This window comes from Centroberyx affinis, unplaced genomic scaffold, assembly GCF_046629955.1.
Source record: "Centroberyx affinis isolate AG114_WGS23_722 - 3 ecotype Tasmania unplaced genomic scaffold, CSIRO-AGI_Caff_v1 ptg001546l_1, whole genome shotgun sequence".
Lineage (NCBI taxonomy): Eukaryota > Metazoa > Chordata > Actinopteri > Beryciformes > Berycidae > Centroberyx > Centroberyx affinis.
In genome coordinates, this window is record NW_027280001.1 from 651,438 (window position 1) to 678,209 (window position 26,772).

General features: G+C 44.4%; 1 protein-coding gene across 2 annotated transcripts; it reads right to left on the minus strand.

Moving 5' to 3' along the window:
* Window positions 1-210: 210 nt before the first annotated feature.
* ctdspla (CTD (carboxy-terminal domain, RNA polymerase II, polypeptide A) small phosphatase-like a) lies at window positions 211-24,996 on the minus strand. Of its 2 annotated transcripts, XM_071527556.1 has the most exons (8): window positions 24,668-24,996; window positions 11,224-11,390; window positions 9,797-9,829; window positions 7,191-7,292; window positions 3,552-3,608; window positions 2,313-2,405; window positions 2,040-2,225; window positions 211-1,399 (listed from the first exon to the last, which is right to left on the minus strand). In XM_071527556.1, the coding sequence occupies exons 1-8, from the start codon at window positions 24,741-24,743 to the stop codon at window positions 1,274-1,276; spliced, it is 840 nt and encodes a 279-aa protein (XP_071383657.1). In that variant the 5' UTR covers window positions 24,744-24,996; the 3' UTR covers window positions 211-1,273. The 2 variants fall into 2 exon arrangements, with proteins under 2 accessions (XP_071383657.1, XP_071383658.1); XM_071527557.1 differs by lacking the exon at window positions 9,797-9,829.
* Between the last annotated feature and the right edge of the window lie 1,776 nt (window positions 24,997-26,772).

Sequence of the window (26,772 nt, forward strand, 5' to 3'; positions counted from 1 at the left end):
TCAAGTAAAATGCATTCCCATGACTTTATCAAACTGCTACATCGACCGACATGATCTTGTAAAGAGGAAAACATCTAAGCTTGCAGAAAATCAATCAATATAAGCTAAAGTTCTCCTTTAGATGTTCCAAAACGCAATCTACAGTAAATTAAGGACTATGCTGCTGTGAAACACAAGGGACAAACTGTGACAGTGTGCAAACTTGCAACTTTAATAATGTCATACAGTACGATTTCAACAGCATTCTTTACAATGCACCCCACCCACTTTCCCCAATAAATAGAATTTCATATAATCTAAGCTAATCATTATACTTTCCTCAAAAGTTTAACATTTATTGGGGGACGGCGGTGTCATTACAAGGGATTAAGTTTCTTTAATAATAGTGTGGGATTTCAATGTATTAAAGGATCATCAATTTACAGCCATTGTCAAAGATCAAATGACAAAGTCATACAGTCATGAATCACATTGAATTGTAAAAATCTTCAGTAAATTCAACAATTCAATGTTAAACTAAACTCAAAGGCCAAAGCAAAGAATCATCTGAGTGTCACAGGCTAGTTAGATAAATGGGAATTTATAGGAATAATCCTGTCAGATTATTCTCAGATTACATGACAATAATCATTACCACTTCAATTTAAAGATTTAGCTCATATGCTTTTGGAGTTTTGAGTAAATATGCAGCATAAAAATGTGTACCCCATACCCGACAGAACAAAATAAACACAGTAATGAAGGCACTTCATTCTGTAAGATAAGATAAATCACAGTTGTTTGAACGAAATGTCAGACGAGATACGACAGCCTGCATAGCACAGCTCAACACAAAAACCAAACATCTCCCACTCTCGCCACCTCACGCTCCAAAAACTCTTGTGTGTGTGTGTGTTTCTTTATTTTTGGTAACTAAAATATTACTCGATAGAATAGTAAAACCTCCTCTCTTTGATAGAAAAATTACTTTATGTATGTCTTGCTCTTAGAAACATATAGTATGTACATACAGTAATATAATTTCTTGTCAGTCCTGTACACAGAGTGCATCCAAGAGTCCAAAGACTGTAATCGTCCGTACAGTTGTGTCCTCTCTCTAGCTTTGATTATGACCGTTAGCGTTTGCCTGAAGTCCTCTCTCTGCTGGGGGGGCTCTGCTGGAAACCCCCCCGCAGCCGGTTGGAGGACAGGAGCCGGGCCTCGGGGCTACGGCAGCGGGACGGGGCCGAGGCAGGAAGGGGCCGCCAGGGGCCAGAGCTGGAGCTGCTGTCTGCTACCTGGACCTCAGGCTCTGTAGTAGACTGTAAACGTCGTCCTCCTTGCTGAGGCCCTCAAACAGAGGGATCAGGTCCAGCAGCTCCGTGTCCGACATGTCATCAAACCAAGACTGCACTGGGACCTGTGGAGAGAGAGAAAGAGACAGAGAGAGAGAGAGAGAGACAGAGAGACAGAGAGAGAGATGGTGGAAGAGACAGAGAGACAGAGAGAGAAATAGTGGGACACACAGTCAGGAAGACAGAGAGAGAGAGAGAGAGTGGGAGAGAAACCAAGTTAAGCATTTGATCAGGGGAGAAAACGCAGCGAACAGTTGATGAAAAAGCGTTGCATCATAGGTGAGGAGCTCGTGGGAGTTTTGTGTAAATAATTGATAGGGAAGTGCATCAAAGGCCTGCAGAGTGGCAGCAGCTCCAACGTGCAACTTCTCCACAGAGGAGAGAAAACTCACAAAACTCAGAACGCTGCCTCTGGCTCAGCCCTGCTTCTAAAACAACACCGCATACAAAAAACTATAACAGTTTCTCACAGCTATACTCATTTACCATCATCATTAGAGCTGTGTGTCTAACTTTCTTCTCTTCTGCTTTGTACGTGTGAGTAAGCAGAGAGGGAGAGATAATTTAACCATTTTCAGACAACTGTTTTGACCCCTTTTCTATCCCTAGCCTAGCAGTATTTTGGGGATCAAAACGCACATAATGCTCGCATCTCACTGTGACCAAATCGCTGCCATCCGACATCAAGCAGAGAAAATGACTCACCGCATTCTCAGGGTGGAAGATGTAGGAGGCAGGTGAGTTGTCTACGATGATGACTTTGCTGAGTTCTCGGCCCAGCCGGCTGAGGTCTTTGACGTAGTTTCCTCTGTGGAAAACACAGGATTCCCTGAAGAGCCGGGCGCGGAACACCCCCCACTGGTCCAGCAGGTCTGCCACAGGGTCAGCATACTGAACGGCCCAGAAACACACGAGGTTGACACCGGCGCACAGGCAGAGAATATTACTGTGACTGTGATGGGAACGTTAGAAACCAACCTTGGCTAAGCTTGCTGTGAAGAGAACACATTCAAACAGCTCTCCCATCTTCTGGAGGAACTCGTCCACGTGGGGCCTCTTCAGCACGTACACCTGACACACACACACACACACAGGCACAAATATACAGTGACATAGGGAATTGTTGTAAGGAACAGGAAATGAAAAACAACCCATTTTCTTTACAATGTGGCAGAACTGCACACTATAGCTACTCATTACTTTGTGATCATATCTGCTCATTCAGGCTCATCTCTGTCCTCTTCCTCGGGTCTCCGTGGAAATGTCGCTGCCTCCCAGTGCAAGTAATCAAGCATAGGCCAAGGCAGACACAGAAAGCCTATCCTGGATTACTTGAACCGGGTTACAGCTACAGTACGGCTGTTCACGCTGCCTCACAGAAACCATACTTTCAAACAGGGCACAGAAAAATTCCTTAAACATAAATATAATGGACAAACAGAATAACAACATCATATCTAGACACAATGTAGATAGATACAAGATACATGTTAATGCCAAGTGTAAAGCTGTAAAGGTCTCTCTCGCGCACACACACACACACACACACACACACACACACACACACACACACACACAGGTCTTTCTACACTTGTGAGGACCTTCATTGACTAAATTTATTCCCTAATCCTTAACCTTATGCTTCACCACTACAAATCTTAACCCTAAACTCAAGTCCTAACCCTAAACTAGACCCTTAAAGAAGTGAAGTCAGCCAAAATGGATTTTCCTCATCTTTCTATCCTTGACATTTGGTTCATTTAAGTACAGAAACACACACACACTTCCGCTCAGGGGAGCATCCTTGTGCTCTCAACAGCATTTTCAATGCACCTTGTGACATTTGTTTACTTGACGACACCGTCATGTCACAACCTATCTGCCTTTACAGCGAGCAAGGGCTCCAGAGACACACAGGATCAAACAGAAAGCATTAAATTCAGGGAGGAGTGTACGAGCTGTCCCACTTTGGCTTGGCTGTAAGATGAAAGAGAATACGAGATGCCAAAGAAAAGAAAATGATATCAAGCCTCCGAGGGAGCCCGTTTAAATTAATACATCTTATTTCAGTCTTCATATCATTCATTTAATGCCCCTAAGTCATAGCACCTTGCTAGGGTTGTAAACACTATTAACCCCCCACACACACACATACAAACACACTTTACAAGCCCACCCCTTTTCCCAGAAGTCCTCTCCATATCAGTGCTACAGTACCTGATGCACGGTCCCATCAATCTCCACCGGAACAATGAAGTCTGCATTGCTGATGGGCTGCAAGGAGACACAGACAGAGACAGGCTTCAAAACCAGATCATTTGACAGGGCAACAACCAAACCACCTGCCCAAGATTTGTTTTTTGGTAAAAATAAAAACTGGAGAAAGGGAGAATGCTTTTGCAAAATGCCCTGGGCAAACTAGGGAGGCTTTAAGCAGAGAGTGGTTGAGAGGCTTTCCCTCTGCTCCAGTGCTCCGTATCACAGTGTTAAATAAAAGCTAGAAGTGAGACTCCGGGGAGAACCTGCGAGCTGAGCGAGATGACAGACGACATACGCGGACAGGAGGAGTACCGCCGCTTTCGCAGTCTGACTTGTGTCATCTTTAAAAAGGAGAGAGAGGTGGAGGTGGAGGGAGACAGAGGCTGCGGAGTGAGGAGAGGAGGAGAGAGGGAGGGAGGGAGGGGGTGGCTGGAAGACAAGTGGAGGGCGTAGTGAAGAGGATGAAAGGATTCAGTAGGAGGCACAGCAGTGTCATTTTGGCAAAGGAGAGAAAGAAAAATGGGTGACAGAGAAACGGCGAGGAAAAAAGGTGTTTCTACATTTTTGAAAAGTACAAAGAAAGCATTTCCATAAGAGCCCGGTTGCTGGTAAACCTGTTGTCATGTACACGTCAGAATAGAGAATTATTTAAAAAGGTATCATTCCAAAACGCTATATGTATATTTTGAGAAAAAATTTCTACCTGAAATTCATCACTCAATATTTCAGATTAATCTGCAAAAACATTACTCTATGGTAAGATGGTAAAGATGAATTACTATTCTATAATGTGTTTAATTTTCATGTCAGAAATGTATGCTTTTTAAATGATCAGTATCTTGTTTTCAAATTAAACTCTTCATGTTCACAATTCAGGTAAATTTAACAACTTATTTTTGTCCTAAGGTCTTCAAATTATACAATACTGTTTCCATAAACACACTTTGACATTTTTCTAAATAAACACTTGCACACACAACAACACAATGCAATAGTTATGTGCAATGATGTGGAAGTCAATGGTATGTTTCCTTCCAGCATAAAGCCATAGTGAGCGGGTAGAGTTCAATGCCATCCAGCAGAGGGGGTGTTTGCTGTAGGAATATCATGCACAGAGCTTTGACCTTCCATAAGTCACCTGTCTAATCTGTCTAATCTATCTATATGTCAACTACACTGGTGACAGTGGGCCGATAGCATGAGACCTACCAGAGATGACTGGCTTCTCTAGGCCCGATCTGTCTAAAAAACAATACCAGTAATGAGCTTATAGCTAGAGAGAGAAAAGAAGAAACAGAAGCCATCGGTGTAACTTTCACGAAAGAGAAGAGAAAGAGAGAAATAGAGAGGGAGGAGAGGCACAGATGGAGGCAGAGAGGCAGAGAGATCGGGCTTCTGTCTGTTCCTCTTCTGCTGAATCACTCCATCAACTGAAGATTCAACACACAACAGCTGCTCATCGCTCTGCTCTCTAATGGGCCCAGATCCGAGACGGAGAGATATGGAAAGGGGGGAGGGCGAGAGAGGGGGGGAGAGAGAGAGAGAGAGAGAGAGAGAGAGGGATGAGGTAAATGGTGAGAAAGGAGGACACCATGTGAGAGTGTTTTTTTTTTTTTTTAACAGATCTCTGCTGAACCCACGTTGACCTCAATGGGCTTGACGGAGCACACTTCATCTGTGTCATCTGCCAGTTGTTGCTCATCTCCCTCTGGCTGTGATCCAGTGTTTCCTCTACATACATATAGCTGTGAATAGCAGCTAGAAAAATGTAATTACAATGAAAAGTCATCGTTTGGCTTTATTGCCTTAGCCTGCCTCCCCCAAAAAAATAACAGTTACAATTTCAGATCCAACATTACCTCCAATCCCCATATTTACAAAACCTATTCTACAGGAAATCCTGCAGTGATCTGAACGGAACTGAAAACACTGTTTGTCTGTGTGTGTATATATACTGTGTGTGTGTGTGTGTGTGTGTGCGTGTGCATAAGTCTCTTTCTGTTTCCCTCTCTCCCAACTGATTCTTATTTCTTGCATTGCCCGAATCCATGTCATACTATTCTGATCTTTGAACAAAATCAATTGTGATGGACTGACTTTCCGGCCTACAACTGTGCTTCATCAGAAAGAAAAGAGATCCTACATGTTGTTTCAGACTTGTTGTGCCAGGGGAGAAAATAAAACCTTTAGACTATTAGAGCGGAGTCAGGATTTGAGGGAAATTCATGCGGCGTAGTCATCCGAGGCAACGGCACACTGTGCTGGACACACCCTTGTGTGTGGGTGAGCATGCATGTGTGTGGCCCTGCACTGTTGCTTGTGTGACTGTGATGGGTGTGTGACTGTGGCGGGTGTGTCTGCGTAAAGAGTGTGTGTGTACATTTTTCTCTCCCGTTCCCTTTCCACAGCAGACGATAAATTAATACCTAGTCATATGAAAATGTATTCAAGTTTTTCTCTGCAAATAGTTTTGTGTCACTGCTTAACTTACAAGGAACAAAAGAGATTCTTCAGCTTCACCTTGAGCTATTCTGCACACCTGCACACATGCGCGCGCACACACACACACACACACACAAACATGTAATAAGATCAGCAGGGAGAAGGCTGAGCTGTAGTGAAGTGGGTCACTGGGGTTGCCAGGTATGTCTGTACAGGGAGGTTTTGAGGGACAGGAGAGGAAATGTGTGAAGCTGAACACCCAGCTGAACTAGGACTGCAGAAACTCCTACAACCATCACAGGAGACTCAACACGGACAGCTCAGTTCATTTGAGCTATTTAACAAATATAATCTGTGCAATAATAGTTTTCAGTGTGATCTGGCATCCAGGCTTGGTGAGACAATACAGAGAGATTATGTAGGAGGCATCCTGGGTGGATAAATGGACTAAAGCACATATGTACTCGCACTATCACAGGTTTGAATCCGAATCATAACCTTACCATCTCTCTCCCCAGTTATTCTTTACTGTATACTATCAAATGCAGCAGAGGTGCCATAAAAAACAAGCTTAAAACAACAAAAGATTGTGCAATATTATACAAACGGGTAGTTTCTGCCAAACAACTGGACTGGCCAAAGATGAATGCCAGCCATGCTGATGAATCCCATGAAGCACAGCTACCAGGGATTTACTGGCTGCCAACTCTTTGTAGTAACCAGAGAGCTAGTTAGCAATTTGTCCTGCTTTTCTCCTGTTTGTTATTCTCATGCATGTATACTCTGTAGAAAACCTTTCAAACGGTACAGAGGTGTTGTAACTGTTTTATAAAACCATAATACCATAAGAAAATACTTTACTGTGATTTATGGGTACTTCAGTGATGCCGACAGTACTCTGCTCCACCTTGTACCTGTTGTCACCACACCATCGTAACCGTAATCACAACAGAGAACGCCCTGTAGGGTATTATCGCTATATAATCCTATTTATGCCACCAAGGGCTATGGAATAGAAGCATCTGGAATTATGAAAAGAATACCAAAAGATTTGTAGTGTATACCTGTGGATCTCTGTGTGCATATGTGCATGTGTACCTGTGTGTGTGTGTGTGTGTGTGTGTGTGTGTGTGTGTGATAGCGTTGTGTGAATACCTTGAAGGAGCTGTGTACGAGCGTCTCGTCCAGGTCAATCACCACACAGTTCTTGCCATAGTCTGATATACTGACTTCTGGCAGGAGGAACTTGGCTGGAGGCTGCGGAGACAACACACACACCCCCACACACACACACACGCACACACACACACAAGGTCATTAGTGGGAATAGGCTGTAAAGCACGCACACATACACACACTCACATACTCCACATACTAAATAGAGGGTGTGATGTTGGCTCAGTTAGAGTGGTTGAGCGCCTTCTGGCAAGTGAGATGATCACTGAGCCACTTTGGATGATACTGAAGACGCACTTCACAGCATAAGTGATCCTGTATCAGGGAGTTTCCTGGCTTGGGTGGGCTGCTTTAGACAATGCATTTACTGTAGATGCTTTCAGCTGTTAAACAGAGCAACAGGCCATTTCTCCACCTGATAATTTGCTATCCGATTATGATCATTATGTGGCTTTATGGTTTCACGGTATGAGGTCCCGTCGACGTCTGATATAGTCCGTATCGCCTCATCATGTTGACTAAGCTCAGTGACTGTGGTATTCAGGGTCAGGGGAAAAGGAGAAACACTCATGTCAGGCTGTGTCCTCTGCCAAGCGGGCCCGGGGTTGCAGACAGGCGCAGGGCAGATGGTACTGCCATGGGGGGGCACACACACACACACACACACACGTGCATGTACGCACTCATGCACACACACATGCGCACACCCAGCCAAACAGACACACACACAGAAAAGCTATATAGAGGTAGAGAGCAAGGACTCTGTCAATCTTACACATACACACAATATTTACACAGCGCACTGCTTAGTATGCCAGCCATTCTCTGCGTGTAAGTGTGTGTTTTTGCAAGGCCGACTGTGTTTATCATGTCTTATCATGGAAACCGCGTGCTGATGTAGCGCGAGAAGAATTCCCCGGGATCAAGGACACTGAATGACATCCCGTCACGGCCTGATGAATGTGGTTTTCACATGCAGGTCGAGCAAAGAAAGACCGACTGGGACCTTGACATTTTCACTGGGCAGCTGCACAGTGACGAATAGCCCTTCACCCTAAGGCGCAGGCAGGGGGCGCTCTCCCAAACTGTTCACGCTCAATCACAGCACAGTGTCAACTAACCTCCACCATGCTCACTGATAGACTGATTAGGAAATATTTGCACTTGTTCACCGGGAAGTAGACAGATCCAGAAAATAAATGTAGAAAAACACGTTTGCCTGTTCAAAGTTAAAATGGAAATTCCACTGTGTCCCATTATACCACAATACTTAAAAATACTTGCAATATTAAATCCCTTACAACACTTGTGCTTGTGATACCTGTTAAGTATTAGTATCTTAAGTATCACAATTTATGGTATATACAGGACAGCGGCTTGTGTTAGTATATGAAAGCAATTCAGCTGTTCAACATTTAGAGATGATGAGTAGTAAATAAGCAGGTTTGCCAGTTTGTGTGCTTCAGTTTTTTTTTTTGTGCTCTTTTACATGGTATTGTGATTCTACTTGGTATTATGATACTTGGTCTGGTACAGTATCAACTGTGGTATCATGACAAACCTAACACCAAGCTGCAGAGATGCCTTGTTTAGCTGCTGACTCCACATTCTGATGCTGGGTCAGTGAGTGACTCAGATGCGACCCGTCCGGAACAGCTAGAGTCATTAAATTGGCCTCTCAGAGTCCTTGACTGGACCGAGCCAGGAGAACAACGAGCAGACCTCTTCTCCACATGCACTTCCTGCCAGGGAGGAGAGGTGTCTGCTGGGTGGTGTAGTTTAGAGCTTGGCTGTGAGGAAGGACGCTGTGAGTGTGAATGTCCTAAATTACAGTAATCCACAGGCAACGCGTAGATTCCAAAATAACTAAATGAATAGCACTTTCAGCATTATTACAAAAGAAGCCTGGAGCACATAAATCCTCTTTTCTGGTAAATGTCTGAGGAAGTACAAGTAATAAAAAACAAGCCCTTCTCTAATTGACAAACAGTACTTCATTGATCACTAAGTACATTACTGCAATGTAGTCTCTCTCCATGTAGACAAATACCAAATCTAATCAAGCCTTTTAAGGGCAAGTCGTCCATTTGTTGACCCAAACTGTAGCTGCAAATGTCACATATAAGATTCAATCAATTTGGCCTAATAGGAAAATCACCAAATGAGATGTTGAGATTCTCATGTTCTGTTCCAGTGGCAGGGCAATGACAGGAGAAAAGGAGAAGAGGGCAAAAGCCAAGAGCAAATCATGTGAAGATAAATTGATTGGTTAAGATGTATAAGGCCCGACTCCATGGGAAAACAGTTTTTCTTCATGTGACTGAATAAAAGCTGAAACCTCCTTTCATTCTACTTGACAGCCAACTGTGTGAGTGGAGGGTAAGCAGCACAAAGCAATGCCGGGAAAGCCTTATGACTATCAGATTGGGGCCGTGCAAAATTTCATTGGAGAGCAAAAGAGCACATTTTTCTCGGCATCCGCGGGCATGCAGCTAGAATGAGGCAGCGCTGGTAGCACAGCAAGCAAAGGTAGGTGGTTATTGTGATGGAGCAAGATGGAGAAAAATGAAAGATATAATACATACGCTGGGGATGGGGATGACCTGGACCTGGTCACACTGGAAGAAATAAAGAGAGAGAGACAGAGAGAGAGAGAGAGAGAGAGAGAGAGAGAGAGACAGAGAGAGAGAGAGAGAGAGAGAGAGAGAGAGAGGAAGGGGTGGAAAAATAAAGAAAATAGAGAGAAAAAAGTGAAGCAACAGAAAACACTGAAAAAAATCATTGAAAGAGATTGTAAGAAAGAAACTGACAACATCAATATTCCAATCAACAAATGCAAAGGGAGAGAAAGAGGGAAAGGGACAGAGAAAAAGAGAGAGGGAACGGGACATACTGTATAGCACACACGGTGATAGAAAGTGAGAACAACTCGCTCGAAAACAAACAGAGCTGCCATAGTAACAAATACTGCTGGCCAGAAATCCAGCAACAGTACACTGCTGGGAGGGACTGTGGGCACGGACCCAGCTCAGAAATCAGCCTCGCGCTATAACAAGGCTTTTTATGGCGAGGTTCGCTAGGTTCACTCTAAATTAATGGGAACTCATTTGTTAAGGAGGGGGTCCGGAGCGGGTCAGAGCTGACCACATGTATAGTGTCTGTAAAAGGGCCACACATTCCTCCCCCCAACGAGAGCCATTTACAGGTAAACATGAGTGGAAATGTGATCTGATTTTGCTCCATTTATAGCCCGGTGTACCTGCCTTGGCAGCAGAACACCGTGTTTGTGGAGGGGATTGGGCTTGGCGCCTTTTCCATGGGCAGAATGTTCGCTTCACACACCCTCACTACACTGGTCAGAGTGTGTGTAAGGAGAGGGGGAGGCGTGGGTGCCAGGCAATCCATCACACCAGACACACACAAGGCCCACTTTATGGGGATTAAAGAACCAGCAGTATTAGTGTGAGTGTGAGTGTGTGTGTGTGTGCGTGTGTACATGTGTTGTCATGGGTATACGGTTATGACTTGTGCAAGCTTGTGCGAGCGTGAGCCTGAGCGTGTGCGCGCGTTTGTGTGTTTTCCGAGTTTTTCAGTGCGGTATGTGTGTATTTTGTGTGCGCGGTTTATATGTGCTTGTGTGCGTAGGCAGATATCGAAGAATGCGCGATGGGAAGCATGCCCGTATTTTCAAGCAGTGGATGGTAAACAACCTCTGGGTTCAACGGGTTTGAAGCAGCTGGAAAAATTTGTGGAGGGAGCTCAGTGAGACTGCACAGCGCCTCAATCTCAGCTCTCTGCAGGAACAGGCAAACCCTAACAAGCTGTCTATAACAAAACCAACAACAAATGTGAAAGTGGGATTTCTGTCGTAAAATGTGAACAGAATTCCACAAATAACTGAGGTTTTAACTCTGATCTGTGGATTAAAATGCATTGCTTTAGTCAGTTTGGATGCCGGCCAACCGTGATGTGAGCCTCAGTCTACAGAGAAAAATGCATCAGTGAGCTTCACCTTGGGAGGACTGCCGTTCTCCTCCGGTGGCGGAGGCAGCGAAAGTGTCTTGTTGTTGGGGGACGGCGGATCCACATGGTAATCGTTGTAGTTGCGGAAGCAGCAGAAGAAAGGGCTGAAAATGCTCCGGCTCCGGTGCTTCTTTAGGCTGCTGTTGGACTGGGAGACTGGAAGAGATAATAACCAAAGAGAGAGGGGTTAGGCTATTTTACACATTTCCACTCAGAAACAAATAGCACTTCATAAAACAACACAACCAAAAATGACTCATGAATTTGAATTTCGATCAAGCTCTGTTTTAAAGCCATTTCGCCCTGTTTTCACCTGATGAGTGTGGCTATCGCATGACTACTGTAAAGCCCGCAGGTGAAATGAAGCCTGTGCCCTCTGAAAAAAAAGACAGAAGTGATGCTGGGAGTTGCAGACAGTCTGTGCTTCACATGCATCATCGTGACGAATGGGCTGAGATGTATATGGTACAACCCAGTCAGGCGTTGGTTCATGCAATCGGGACAAAAATAGCCACCATCGCAGTGCCCTCTGGGAAGGTAGTCTAGTTAATTAACATCAACCAAGGAGGAGAGAGCAAGATAGACATGTTTTATATTATATACATGAGAGAGAGAGACAGAAAATATATATGAGAGAGAGAGAGAGAGCGTGAGAGAGAGAGAGACAGAGGGAGAGTACAGCATGGATGTCTATGCAGGAAAACAAGAAGATGGAGCAACAACCACTCTGCTTTGAAAAAATGTCTTGGGGCAACAGGGACGCACGGGAATGCAACTGTGCCTGTAATCGACCCTGCATTCCTTCATCCATGACTAAATCATACCTATCCCGACGTCTAGCGAAGACGCGAAACCACTGTCACCATCACCCAAAGTAGATCCTCCATTTTAACCATTTTAGATTCATTTCTGTTACATGGCGATAATGCAAAGCGTGAAACCTAGATTCACATGCTCGGCAAGAAGGCGATCGCTGGCTCGGTGCTGCGGGGCTCCAGAGAGAAAACAACATACACATATAGGTCCCTAGTTACATCATCCCTCCTTCACAGTCTCTGAAGCCCATGGCCTACTTTCACACTGACAGAGGAGAAACAAGCAGGCTGGAATGGTCTGGAAACCTCGATGAATTTTTGATCTTGGATTATGAATTCTGTTTTTGTGGTCGGTGAGGTTGATTGGCTATAACAGAAATCGGGCGGCTAAGGAGGCTAGAATTTAACGATAGAATTAAAGCTAATTCTCTGAAGTTGTGCTGAAAGTATAAATCATGCCAAATGAATTAGGGGATTTTTTAGGCATGGAATCCCCCAACTGTTCAGGATTTTGCAAGTGTCTGACTGACTTTGCTGGAATCCTTGTTTTTGTGCCTTAGAACAGCCATCACATAATGTCCCCGTCTTGTTAATGTGTTCATAAAGCCATGTGACACAGGCGGCCCACTTAGCCATGCATGCTGAGGCTGTTTGCAGCCTTCTTCTGTTCTGAGAGCCTTCAGATTGATGCCTGGGACCATCCTTGTGTTGCTCAGACTGGATCTGACAGGCTGTGGGCAGTCCGTCTTTTCTGTTCTCCCTGTCTTTGTAGTCCACAGCTTGATGTTGCTTTTCCTCTTCACTGAAAGATATTCTCGAGAAGCAAGTTGGTGGTAAACAAAACACAGCTATATGCTCGGGAATGGGAGGCAACATGTTGCAATATTACACCCTGTGATGTTGTGCCCTTGTAGACTGGATCATTGCTGCTACAGCAAAATGATAAAAGTATACTGACTAAAAGTACACAGTCTATATTTTTCTCTGCCTCTGAATATAAAAGGTAAATCTGAGTCTTTACCATTATCTAGGGACGGAGCATTATTGGTTGAAGCATGAGCATAATCAGATAGGAATTTATCTGATTAGAGCAAAGGGAAAACAACACACGCTGAAAGCATTAACCCCATAAGAGAAAGGTTACTGATCACACATACACACACACACACACACACACATACAGAGAGAGGGAGAGAGAGAGTTGACAAATTCTCATGAAGTCCAAGGGATTTAGTCTGGCATAAATAAAAACACAACAAAAACTAAAGCTTATTGCAGCCAAGCTTGGTATTGTGGCACAACTTTTAAAGAGACTCTAAATGGGAAGCTTTCTGTTTGGAGGGACCCTCAGTCGGCCCTCGCTCCTCCCAAGCCTGGCCTCAAAGTCCAGGCCTCGCTGTCTTTCCTCCACATGAGCTCCTCCATTTTGAGACCGTCTACATTTTCCCGCCCTGGTCTGCTGCCCAGCTCGCCCGCCCAAAAAAAAGCAGGTGGGAGTGCGAGGGAGAGGGAGAGGGAGAGAAAGGAGAGAGATGGAAGGAGAGAGAAGGGCGTAGAATGGGTGGGGAGAGTTAGTGTGGCGAGACAGCCTATACTTGGGTCTGATTCTTACTCCACCCCCTCCAGCACCACCACCCTACACAAACAGAGCTTTCCTTTCTCCCTTTGACACAAACAACATAGCTGAGAGCTGACCACTGCTGGAGACCGAGCAAATACACACACACACACACACACACACACACACACAAATATACATGTTCACATGTTCAAATGCATATGGCCATGTGTACAGTGATTAACAAACAGCATACCGTCGGTGTCACACAGATACAGGCACTGACACAACTGAAGCACAGAAACTTTTTCTTTCAGTGTCCTCGCTCAGGAATGTGACTGGAGTCAGCTTGCCTTGCATAGTAATGCGGCCCTGTCAGTCCTGAGAATAACACCTCTCTAGGAAAAGGTTAAAGTGTAACATTTGTCATTAAGACTACTGGCGCCAAGACCCGCTGCACAAACCCCGAAAAAACAACATCACAACAATGGCAAAACCAGGCCAAGTTGAATCAGCTTAAGGACAAATCAGACAGCGGTGCTCTGAAGCGCTCAGGCTATAAAAGAATTAGCTGACAGTCTGTGGTTGTGTGAATGAGGTATACACTCCATTAAAATCTAGGTAAAGGGTGGTGCATGCGAGTGGCTTTTTCTAACAAAAGCTCCCTGGAGAGAGATATCAGGCCAAAGCTGTATCCTCCTCAGAGCAGGTGCACTCTATTTACCCACTGAATACGCTGCATTCAGTTCAGCATATTCTCTTTGAACTCAGAGTGTTCTGCTGTGAAAAAGGCTCTTTAAAGGCAGTGGCTGTGTCAGTGTGCCTGCTGGATGTTAGGTAACACCGATAGAAGGCTCGCTAGTCAATCAGAGCCAACCCGGCCCAGGCTCCCTGTCACATGTTCAGGCGCAACCACTAACAAGGCCGGAAGAGAGGGAAAACGCAGGAAATTCTCAACATTCCTGACAGGAAGAGATAATCACCCCGTGACCCGCAGCATGGAGTTACGCCAGGTTCTGAGGGGGAATATGATCCCCAGCTTAGCTCAAGACTTTTGAGGTGGCCTCCCTTACTGTAGCTTTTGAAGCAAAAAAAACCTATGTCTATACTCAGATACGCACCGCAGCAGTCAAAACAACATGCCAAATTTAAAATAATATGACACCAGGTTTATGTTTAGCTACTGTTCCTCCCTTCATGGTGCATGAGAGGTCTCATAGGTTACTGTCAGGGCATTCATCACTCTAGAGACGGACGCTCCAGGGTGAAGTCGCCCAGCAGGGCAGACAATTGGATATTGACAGTGCTTGAACCGTGCTTCAACAGCAGTTAGTTGGCCAGCCAGGCAGGTAAACTGTACAGTAGCTGGGGGGCATGGAGGTAAATGTGAGAGCAGTCCATGTGGAGCAGGAGCTTTAATAATTCAGATGGAAAACAGACGGGTTTTAGATGGCATGGCCGGCCACTTAACATACACCAAAATAAAACAGCTACCAGCCAACGCCAGTACACGGTGAGCTTCCAGGCTAATTTCTATCTCCGCTGGCTGCAGAAGCTACTGTACACTGTACCTGAAAAATGGCCTACATCAGAGTGTAAGTGGTAACTTGACATCATGGCAAGGAGACGCCATCAGCCGGTGCTAAACTGACATGCTAAAAGGCTGACATCGCCTCAGGCAGTGGGTACGATTTCAAAGATTATGTGCCTCCTCCCTTTACTGAGATTTTGGGTGTGGGGTGTTCGCATTAAAAGTGGGACCAGCTGTCTAGGGCTTATATAACACCACGTGAGATACAGTACTTATTCGGCTGCAGCCCAAATGAAGAACAGGACTGTACGTGCACACACACACACACATACACTCACATGCATACACTCACACACAGGTAATCCACTGTTTAGCCTGAAGCCTAGGAACTGATGTCTTGAGCCGATGACATTCGGAGGCATAGTGAGCAAGTTGTTTCTGTCCCCCGCTATCACTAATAGCACCGGAGAAAGCAGGCATGGGGAACTCCTTGTTGTGCATTGTGTCAGCAAAACAACATTGTGGAAGGAATCCCTGCAGTAATACGTCTCCAACTGTGATGATGCCGAGGAGCCTTGCAAATGAGGGGAAACTCTTTGATCTTATTCTTAAGTTTAGACTCCATACGGGTGCAGCAAAAATAACTCTCAATCTCTTCCCAGAAAGCAGAAATATGAAGAATGAGCTTTTGTTCTCATTCGGTAAAAAAAGAAGAGATTATTGATTGTTTGCAAACAGGAGAAAATCCCACGAAGAGAGGCGGCGATAATTACAACAGATTGGCTTCTCAAACAATATTTACTCCCAAGAGCATCTGTTTCACAATATGTACAGCACGCACACACTTGAACATGTGTCTGCTTGCACGCACGCACACACACACACACACACACACAGCAAAACCAAACAGCTGAGTGGGGTTAGGTAGCGTCAGATGAGCTGTGTGTGTTCACTTTGCCAGGCCCTTGGTGGGTTATGTGTGAGGCCATCAGTGCAATAATAGTCCAGCATGATCAAATAAACTCACATTAAGCCTCCTTACTTCCCAACACAGACAGCTGAGGCCAGGGTGAAAATGACTGGAGCGCTGGAGTGGCACAGTTGGTTCCAGCAGATGCCTTTAGTCACAGTAACTGACCCTCGGCTGCCCTTCTGGATTTATATCCCCATTTATCCAAGAGGATTTATAAATATACAGTATGTGTATCCTACATGACCTTATGTAACTGACATTCGCTCAATAACCCAGTTACATCTGAAAGAGTCAAGAGACGGTTTGCTGGGATTTAAACACGTAAACCACTAGGTTGGCACCCATATCGTGCAAGGTACTAATTCTCTCCAGATCCTGTTGCTGCCATGAACCCTGGCACAGAGATGTGGGTGGCAGGGTGGGTGGGTTTGCCCCTGCTTTCCTGCCTTAGCCTTAGCGGTGCAGGAGCTGTGGTGGCGGTGCCTGCCTGCCTGCCTGCCTGCCTGCCTGCAGCCTCCGGGGAACGAGGCTGCTGCTTCTCGGCGAAATGAAGGATATGACAAACGCGGGGGAATTAACCCACCAAGAGCTCAGGGAGAAATAATGAGGGAGATCTGACTATTCAACTGGAGTTACGCAACTCGCAGCAACACAGCCCACGCTGTTTAGGGCTGCTGCGGTTTATTATTTATTTATCTTTTTATATTCTGATCTACATCTGAGCGCTCAAAGCCAGAAGCTCGGTGACTGACGGGAAATCCTCCTTGCCTGTCTGTCAGTTACAAAACGTCAGCGGGGAATTAATGTGAATGTCACACGCAATCGACGGCCCCTCTTAGGCTTCAGTCGAAGTGGACACGTGGACGCGCTCGTGCACGTGCAGCTTGTTGACCCTAGAATAGGAGATGCTGTCCAAGCAACTGTAAAATTGATCCCTTTACATTGCTGACATTTCAGCAAGCAGCCACAGTGGAATTTAAGTTTTGTTCTCAAATACAAAGTCAGCCGTAAACCTCAGAGGCATGAAAACAACAAATAGCATGTTTTTTTTTTCTGTGAATCAGATTCCTGCTCATCAAAATGCAGTAGTCAAAAGGAAAGGAAGTAAACAAGTAGGTCACATGTTTGTGTGTGTGTGTGCGTACGTGTTGGCGTGCACGTGCCCTGCCTGTGGATTGCCGCTACAGTTTCCCATGCCTCTGCTCCTTGAGAAGCATTCTCTTCTCTGCATCTCCACAAACAGCGTGCCCTACTTAGTGTCCCTTGAGATTCACAGTTAAACAGTGTTCACCTTAACCTCTGGAGAGTGAAAAAGTGCCTCCCTCCTGCGCCTCTTTGTATCTTTCAAAACCTGGATGGAACCCTATAGTTATTTATTTGTCTGCGCCTGGTTCATCTGTTTAAAAATGCATTATCCTTTTATGCTCCTCTGTCAAATAGCTCACAAACTGACACACATAGCATATCGGGAAGGGTGACAGAAAATCATTTTGGACAAAACATGATCTCCCTTTTAGATGGCCAATTACTGGTGATGAATGCCAGCCTGAACGGGGCACAGTATGCACAAAGGCCATCCCCTTGTCAGAGCTGGGCCGTGTACCTGTCTGCAACCCAACTGACACACAGATGCTGTTTGAGCACTTTCTCCTGCAGTCTCGCACACACACACACACACACACCTCCACTCCCTCTTCCACGACCCCTACCTCTCTCTCCCTGTATTGATCTGTTTTGACAATCTCCATTTGGCTGAATGGATGCTCAATTAATCCTAGCTTGTGGCCTGTCCGTGTCCATGCTCAACTGTCCCATTAGAAACAAGCTTTAGAGCAACAGCATCTAGGAGCCAGGCTGCTGGGGCCATGCGGCAGGCGGGCCCCCTGCTCCACTGGGACTGCGGCTTTTGGAGCATTAATAATGGTCTTCACTCATTCACAGCCGCTGAATGCCGATGTGTCTACACACACGGCGAAGGAGAAGTGGTCTGTTCCAACAACAATACTGGGTCTTTAAACCAAAGCATGACAAACATGCTCCAGAAGAACCAGAATGTCATTCCTTTTTCTGTGACTCTTCTGTGATCCATGTGGAGAAAGAGGAAGGTTGTAAGTCACTGAGAGCTGTGATCAATTAAGCCAAAGTTAGACATGCACATAAGACTATGACTTTATCCATTGAGGTTAAGTAGAGCTGAGTGTGGATGAAGTGATTCTATTTATCTTGCGCTATAATGTGTTTTTCCTCATTCAAATCAGTGCAACCAGAGATCAGTCGCTGCTGGGGCAGAATATCTTTTTATGAAGAGTTTACTCGAAATGCTACTGTAATTGTCCCTTCAAAGCCAGTGCCGGACGGTTTTAAATAATGTTCGCCCTAAAATAAACAACCACAGCATAGTGAGCTACATTTGAAGCCATATTTGAACATAAAACTTCCCACAATGCCATCAAACATGTGGTCCAAAGCACACAGACATAAAAACAGACCCAGAAAAACCCAAATCCTCGCTGGGCAACAGAATCATCTCACAGGATAACAAACTTCACAGAGAGTGGAGAGAAATGTGGAGTTTCTGATGTGCGGCACACAGACACACACACACACACATTCCTTGAAACCGGACTATCACAAGGCATTATATAAGAAGAGAAAAGGAAAACACAAGGTTTTATAAGCTCAAGCACACAGTCAGGCAGTGTAGGAGTGAAGAAAGAGTCAACCCACACCATTTTCCCCTGTGGCCTCTCTGAGGACGGATTGCAGTGCGATTGCAACTCCTTCAGTTTGTCTCATAATTCTCCCATCAGTCTCACTATCCATCTATCTATACATCTACTAACGATTAACTAGTGTGTTTCCCCCCATCCACATCCCATCCCCCACAACTCTCTCTGTCTGCTGCCTTACCTTCATTAACTAACAGCTTAAAGCAATATTTCATTTTGGAGGACTATCTTCAGTTTTTTGGCACAGAAACATCTGTATTTGGGTGGCAGCCAGGGTGGCTTAGTGGTTAGAGAGTCTGTCCTTTGATGGAAGAAGCCCTTCATCCCCCCTGCTGAAGTGTCCTTGAGCAAGACACACTGAATCATCATCAGCTCCCAGGCTGCTGTAGCCGACCCCGACCTCTGACCTCGCTGCGGAGGAGGGAGAGTGAAGCAAGAAATTCTCTACAGCGATAAATGAAGTATCACATTATATTGTTATCATTATTATTATTATATTAATTCACAAACAGTTTACACAAGCATTGGCTGCCCTGGAAATGTGTGATCTGTTATTTTTGACAATAACTGATTAGGAGCCAAAACTATTTCTTGGAAAATGTAAGTGCTGACACAAAAAAAAAATGACATCATCAGGGAGACATGGACATAGTCTGTATATGTGCACTATGATTTTTAGGCTTCGTCTTCAAGTGAAAGCAAGAGATTGAGGTGACAACAAGTACCTAGGGGAGCCACTTTTGATGATTGACTGTTTATGAGCTCATATGCATGTTAAAAAGTAGAACTAAATTAAAATTCAGTGTCAGGCGCTTCAGGTCCAATGTGGTTACTTACAATGCCAAACAAGCCCAGCGGAGCACTAAGTAACTACAACAATGCATTTGTTTGCTACTTACAGCCATAAAAAAACATTAACCCATTTCATGTTGTGAAACTGCGTGCATGAAGCCAATCGTACAAAAACATAAAATAATACAATCCCCCCAACTTCCACTTTAGGCATGTTCGTCTAGAATGACACACTGAGATGGAAGCCAATCCCACACATACAGTTAACAAGCTTATCAGTCAAGGAGCTTACGCTTGGAATAAACCCTCCGACTCTTCCCAATCAGCTGCCCGACGGCCCAATGTGGTATTGGACTAAAGTAATGGAGACGTGCTGGGGAAACATCTAACACTCCAACACTTCCCCAGAGGTGCAGATAATCAGCTTTTCTGAGCAGCATTGGCTGAAATAGGCTCATAAATCTGTAATAAGGACCTGCTCTTCTGAACACGGAGTCCAGCTTTTTTTCTCCTCTCTCTATCTCCAGCTCTATCTCTCTCTCTCTCTCTCTCTCTCTCTCTCGGTCAAAATGGAGCACAAAATATTGACTTCACTGTAGGCTCATAACAATCCAGTGAGAATCCTGAGGGAGGCGGGAGCACCAAACTAAACATTAGGATGACATACTGAACCGCCAATACACAGTATATCTACACACAAGACATCTCAAAGTCACCTGTGACCAGCTGAAAGATCGTCATCCTCCTCCACCCATCGCTTGCCTCCGTGCACTATGGCCCGCCATGAGAGCAGCGTACTGTGGGCCGCTGGACACAAGCTCTGCCAGGGACTCCGGGGCAGCCAAAGCTCACAGTCGCTCCCCTTGTTAACTGCGCGGCCCACACACCTGCAGGTGTGGTCCACAATTCATAAACACTTTATTAATGTACAGCACTGCGCTCCAAGAACCATCTCAGAAGCCAAAGTCACATAAAACCACAGACCCTTCTTCAGAAATAAAAACATTATTAACACTATATTTTTCTCTTCTTCTTTCTGGCAAATATATTTAGACCCTTCTCCAAGCATGTAGAGAGAATGAGAGGATGCAAAGCTTTTCTAACCAACGAGGCCCCGAGGGTATCATGATCTTGTTTCAAACGTCAACGTGTCAGTGTATTTATAAATCCCAGCGTCTACTGCTCCTCCTCTCTAGCTCTTCTCAAATTAAACATCTCATCACCATAAGAGGCATTTAAGTGTAGTAGGACAAAGGACCTTCACGGGACATTTGCCATCCAGCCAGGACAAGGCTGGAGGTTAATGGGCTCTATGAGGAATACAGTGTCCGACTGTTTTGTTGCAGCCTTGAGCTGCCATCGGAGTGATGATGGGGTGGAATGACATATGTCTGTTCAGGAGAATGCATAATGCTCAGGTTAACCTCAACCAGGAGAACCAAGCATACAGTCAAAGAAATGATCAGCTGTTTTTCAGAATTGCTTTTTTCCTAAAAATGTGAATAAAAAAAAAAAAGCAAAAAGTGAAGGTTATTCCAAAGACTACATGATGCATTCTACAAATGCATTCAGCAGTGTGAAAGAAACACAGCTGACAAACAGACTAAAGCATACTTAATGAGTATGATGAAGATGCATGATCCACTGGGCCTACATATTTTTGAAAATACATATTTTCAGTAATTTGTTCTGTTTTCGATCTCAGTTTCACAGCGATTACTCAGAAATGTAGTGAAAATTGCTATTAACATGCATATGAATAGCCTGCTTATTTTGAAACAAAATAGGCTGCAAACAGTGCCCCAGGTAACAAAACGCGCAGTCTATTTCCTAGACTGACAGTTGGGAATATGAGTGAAACACAAATTAAAGCTGATGTTATTACTGAGAAAGGCAGGCAAGTAAGACCATTAATATTATTTGCATCTTTGTGTAACTCAGTAGCTGTTACTGTGGACGGAAGACTCTGATTTGGTCTAATTGGCTGTCATCACCTTGGCAGGAGTGAGGAGCTGAGCTCAGATTTGGCCTAATCTGATTAAGGTAAACGGCTCATCCAATGATACCTGTCTGACTGTGGAGTTATCAGAGCGAAGCCCGACTGATTTGTGGTGCAAGACTCTGGCTGACTGGCCTGTGAGCCCCTATACATTGTGTGTTCGGTCATTACATTTCATTGCATCAGACCCTGAAAAGTAAATGGCTGCAAAATGAAAATTCTAATTTGGGTTCGGAGAGAAGAAACATCGCTCTCCCAGCCTCCAATCTTCTTATATGCTGGTTCCTGTGAAATATCTAGCCTGTAGCTAGTACAAGATTGTTGTGCCATCCGAGCAAAAATACATTATAATACTACGAAATAGTAGGTGCACACAATTATCTATTAGATAAAGTACAGATACAGCACAAAAGTTGCAGCCCACAAAATAGCCTTGTATATCTTCCAAAATAATGACACTGTCCACTTTGTGAACCAGTACCTGTGCTGCGTCTAAAAAAAGAAGCCACCCACAATATAATCCCAACGCTCACCTCATTTAACACAATCTATAATGCATAAAGTTATAATCTCCACCTGACCAAACGGCTAAAAAAACTTGGCTCTAATGAATCACTATTTCTTTGCTTGGAATGAAACTGATAGGGCTCTGAAAATAGCCTGACCGTGCTCTGAAATATTCAGTGTGTGTGTATGTGTGTGTGGGTCAGTGAGTGTGTGTACGCGTTTGTGGCTTCGGTCCAGCCTGAGCGGGTCAGAGAGTCGCTGTCCCAGACAACAGTCCTGTTTTCTGTCTGCTTTGACAGACCTGGCATTGAGAGGCAGATTCTCCGCTCAGGAAGCTCCCCATAGTGATACTTGTCACAGCGGCAGTCTGAGGAGGCGGACTCTGTGTGTTATGTCCTCTATGGTCAGTGACTGACCCTGAATTTTATCCTGCCAGATTAATTGTTGGATTCCACTTGTCATCTGGGTTTAACTGTCCAAGACAAGCAGGATGTTGCAGACAAGAAAGTGTGGGAACTCAAAGCAAGGGCTTAAAAATGTGCTACAAAAAAAAATCCTCACACTGGTGTTTTTTTCTCTCTAGAAATTTGCAGGATAATATCACCTCTCCCTGCTGCAGTAGAGTCAGTAATAAAGATGAAGGACTGCTCTGAGTGATTGTTTTCATTGATGTGTTTATGATGACCTGAGAGTTTTTAATTAATGAGGTGGCCCAGAGGATCGGGGGCAGCTGGTGAGTAGAAATTTGTTGTGTAAAATGTGTTGTGCTGCATAAATCACGATTGATCTGGTGGCCATGATCACGCAGTTCATTCTTGGGGGCAGTTTCAAATGCAGAGGTCAGGTTTACTACAGGTGAGTCAAGAGGAAGATGCATTCTTTAAATGAAGAGTAAAGGAGTAAAGGTCTGCTGAAGTCTCTTGAGTTACATCTGGGTCCAATTTCTTATTAAAAAAAAAGCAACAAGTCCAGATTACGTCTTGACTGTCACTTCACTTCATGACTGCTCCGCTGCGCTGTCGGTGAGTCACAGTAGTTCATGTATGTCAGTGGTACTCAGCGGAGGGTGATGCAGGAAGGTGACCTTTCTCCAGCAGGGACCTCTGGTCCATCTGGCCTGCAGGCACCCCAGAGGCTCAGTGGGATGGGTGCTGGGGAAAGGTCAGGGCCATTCCCTCCTGCTGAGGTCTCCCATGGGCACACACCCTGCCCTTTGTAGCCTACGTGTGCACACTGTACTCCATGGACTGACAAACATCTCCTTTATTCAAAGTTTTATGCACAGTGTGGACATAACATGGTACAATGTGGACTAAAATCAAAGTGTAAATAAATGCAACAGGATGCAGGAGTTTCCTCTGGGATAGTGTTTAGAGTTGAAGTGTAATCCTGAACACTGGCTTGCACAGACTTGTGAAAACACTTCTCAAAGTTAATCAAAACCAAAACAGCTTCTGACTCATTGGGGGGGGGGGGGGGGGGGGGGGGATTTGTCATTGATGTCATCGCCAAATGGTGAAGCGGTTGTGACCCTCGTACAAGACAACAGAGAGAAACCGTGTTTTCATTCAGCCTCTGTAATCCGGAGAACAGCTGTTGAGATATTTTCAGGCACATTTTAACAGCACTGGGAGGGCATTTCTGACAGGGCGCACGTAAACAAACACACTTTATCACAAGTGCTGTGCAAGACAGTATGGGCACAAGTTAATGATGTTGATATTCCAGTCAGGTTGCACTCAAAAATCATTGCCTACCACATTTTCATTGCTTCAATTCATTGCTCTCATTATAAAATGGACAAAATGTATACAATTTCAATCCTGGCCTGCCAGCATTTGGCCTGATTGAAGTGTAAAGAGACAAAGGGACTTACACACTTAAAATAATCTAAATATATATATACTTCCATTTAAATGATACTATAAAGGGGGATTCTTTCTTTAATAACCACAGATGGACTGTTGATATGACCGCTGATCACTGCTGTTGTGTTTGCCTTCTCTTTCCCATCTCTCTTGGTGAAACCTATGTATTTTTAGTGTCTCTGTGATGCATTCAGGGATGCCGCCAGGGCGAGGGAAAAAGGAGCCGAGTACCCGCCCCCTGTAGTAAACCCATCCACACGCCACAGAGGGGGAAATATCACTTATTTCAAGTGGCAAAATATTTATGCTACAGTGTATTACATTAAGTCTAGGTCTACTACAAAATGAGACTGAAATGGTGTTGATACAAAGTTACACTGTATAGTCCCAACATGATACAGTGACAGACTGGGGCTCTGGCTCGCTGTTTCTCTGCTTCAACTGAACAATGGAGGTTTTCCGTCGATACTCTGGCTTGATATTGCAGTCAGGAGCCCAGTATCTTCTCTGCACTGCCGGGCTGCAGATCAGATAGGCACCGTGCAGCGTAAACAGGCTTTGGATACAGAAAACGGCTGCACCAAAATAGATTGAAATCAAAATGTGTGGATTTGGCCGTGTCGAAACGGCTGTGTAACATGTACATTTCTGTGCGCCTTACCTTTATCTTGACCTGAAGAAATACTTTCTTCCTCTTTTGGATTTGCAACCTGTGTTATTATGGACGTGTTGTCCATGGAAACGAGATGTTATGCTCCTTCGGCTACACAGTTTTATTCCTTGGCAAACATTACCAAGCATACAGTCCCCGACTGTGCACAGGCTCGAGCGTCCGGCGTCTGCAGCATTAAAATCCCATTTTATTCGAAGCATGCAGTCGCATTCCCCGGAGCTTAAAAACAAGAAGAAATTTCAGTCTCCGACATTTCAGATGGCGGGTCCGTGTGCGACGTCTAGAAGACAAACAAGGCGTCAATCTCGCACTGAAACGGTGTGTGTCCGCTGTGGTTGTTGCAGGCAGCAGAGCCCCCGCCTTCTGCTACTGTACGCTCCGGCTCCAATCCACACTACAATATCAACTGCGTGATATGGTTACTGTGTTTACCTAGAGATGGCGACCGTCCTCCTGGCCACAGAGCCATGATTCTCACTACAACACGCCTTCAACACGATTTCTGTTATTCTCCTCACATCACGCTGAAAACCTCAAACCACTATAGACTCGACCCATGCAGCCTATTCGCTGGTATTCTGCAAAAATGCATATCACACATAGCCTGCTTAAGAATGTGTTTACAAAAATAAAATTCACATATACTTAAGATGTTTTTACAAAAATACATTCTAGATATACTTCAGAATGTGCTTACAAAATACATTTCACATAATGGGCTACTTCAGATTCTGTTTACAGATGTTTCAAAATATAAAATGTCTTTGTACATGTAGAGGATATTAATTTCAGATATATTTTGGACACTGGAAATATATTTTTTTCCCATGCACTGTCTGCAAATTATCCAGAATGTGTTTTGGCCACACAAAATACATTTCTGATGAATATCTTCTATATGTACAAACACATTACTGGCCAATTTCTATATACAGTATTTTGAAACAAGTCTCTAAACATATTCTGAATTGTATGTTTAGTATGTCTACAGAGAAAAACACAAAATCACAATAATGCAAAGAGATGCTATTGTCACAAGACAGTACATTTTATAAAAAGAAATTACTGAGCAAATCATATTCAAAAAATATTGTTTATGCCATATCAGGTATAGCCACCCCTTGCACTGATTCTGTCTGTGCTCCAGAGACCTCATCCACACATGGACTGAAATACAAACATTATTCATGCTTGTTCAGCCTCAGTGAATTGTAAAATAACAACAAGTGAGATAAAGTGGTTTCCTGGCCTGTTGCCAGCAGCGAGAAGTCTGAATGTTAGTCCCTCTTCACCTTAGCTGTCGCTTTAATGCACCTGATGCCCACGCAGCCCTGAATGACCCCACATGAGAGGCAAAGATATGGAAAATCGCACTACGTCTGAAGTCTATTATGGAAGGGACAGAAAAAAACAGACGTAAGTGTAGGCTGTCATCTGTTGATGCTGATGATAATTAGTATGTCATCTACTAGCATCTGCAGGATTTAATCAGCAGGGTGCTTTCAATGTGGGTCAGTGCCTGTGCCTTGGTGTTGTGATAAGGTATGTACAGTTGACACCACAACACAGCTCTAGTGTTTCTGAGCCACTTCACAATCTCGTCTCACCACTTTGACGATCAGTCTGAGGTTACAATGTCAAGACTGACCCCCTGAAATGTGACCAGGCAGAACCTCTGTGTGTGTAACCGCAGCCTGGTTACATTACAGAGATAAGATGAATCATTCCACAAATTAAAGCAGGAATGTGGTGCAGGCCTAATAAATCTGGACTGCAAAAGGAGAATCGTGTTTGACAATATTGGCATGCAAACATTTCATTTCTGTTTCAGAACCTATTGATTAGCACACAGGATAGATCAATCAGTGCATGTATACTGGTAAATGTTATGGGCATAACATTATTATTATCGCTGGTAGCAGTAGTAGTCATAGTAGTATAATTAGTATCTGCAAGATTAAAGATTTTGAAGGTCTGTCCACATGTTGACAGTCTGTTACACAGGCCACACATGGTGTTTTTCCAACTTGACAGCAACAGTGTTTAAGAAAAGTTTGAAGTTTAAAAAATCAAACTTCACAACTAACCAAGTG

Coding starts and splice junctions, on each gene's coding strand:
- ctdspla (XM_071527556.1), bottom strand. CDS start 24,743: ATGGACAACACGTCCATAATAACACAGGTTGCAAATCCAAAAGAGGAA. Junction 9,830..11,223: donor AGAACGGCAGTCCTCCCAAG/GTGAAGCTCACT, acceptor TATTTCTTCCAG/TGTGACCAGGTCCAGGTCAT. Junction 1,400..2,039: donor TCTTCCACCCTGAGAATGCG/GTGAGTCATTTT, acceptor CTCTCTCCACAG/GTCCCAGTGCAGTCTTGGTT.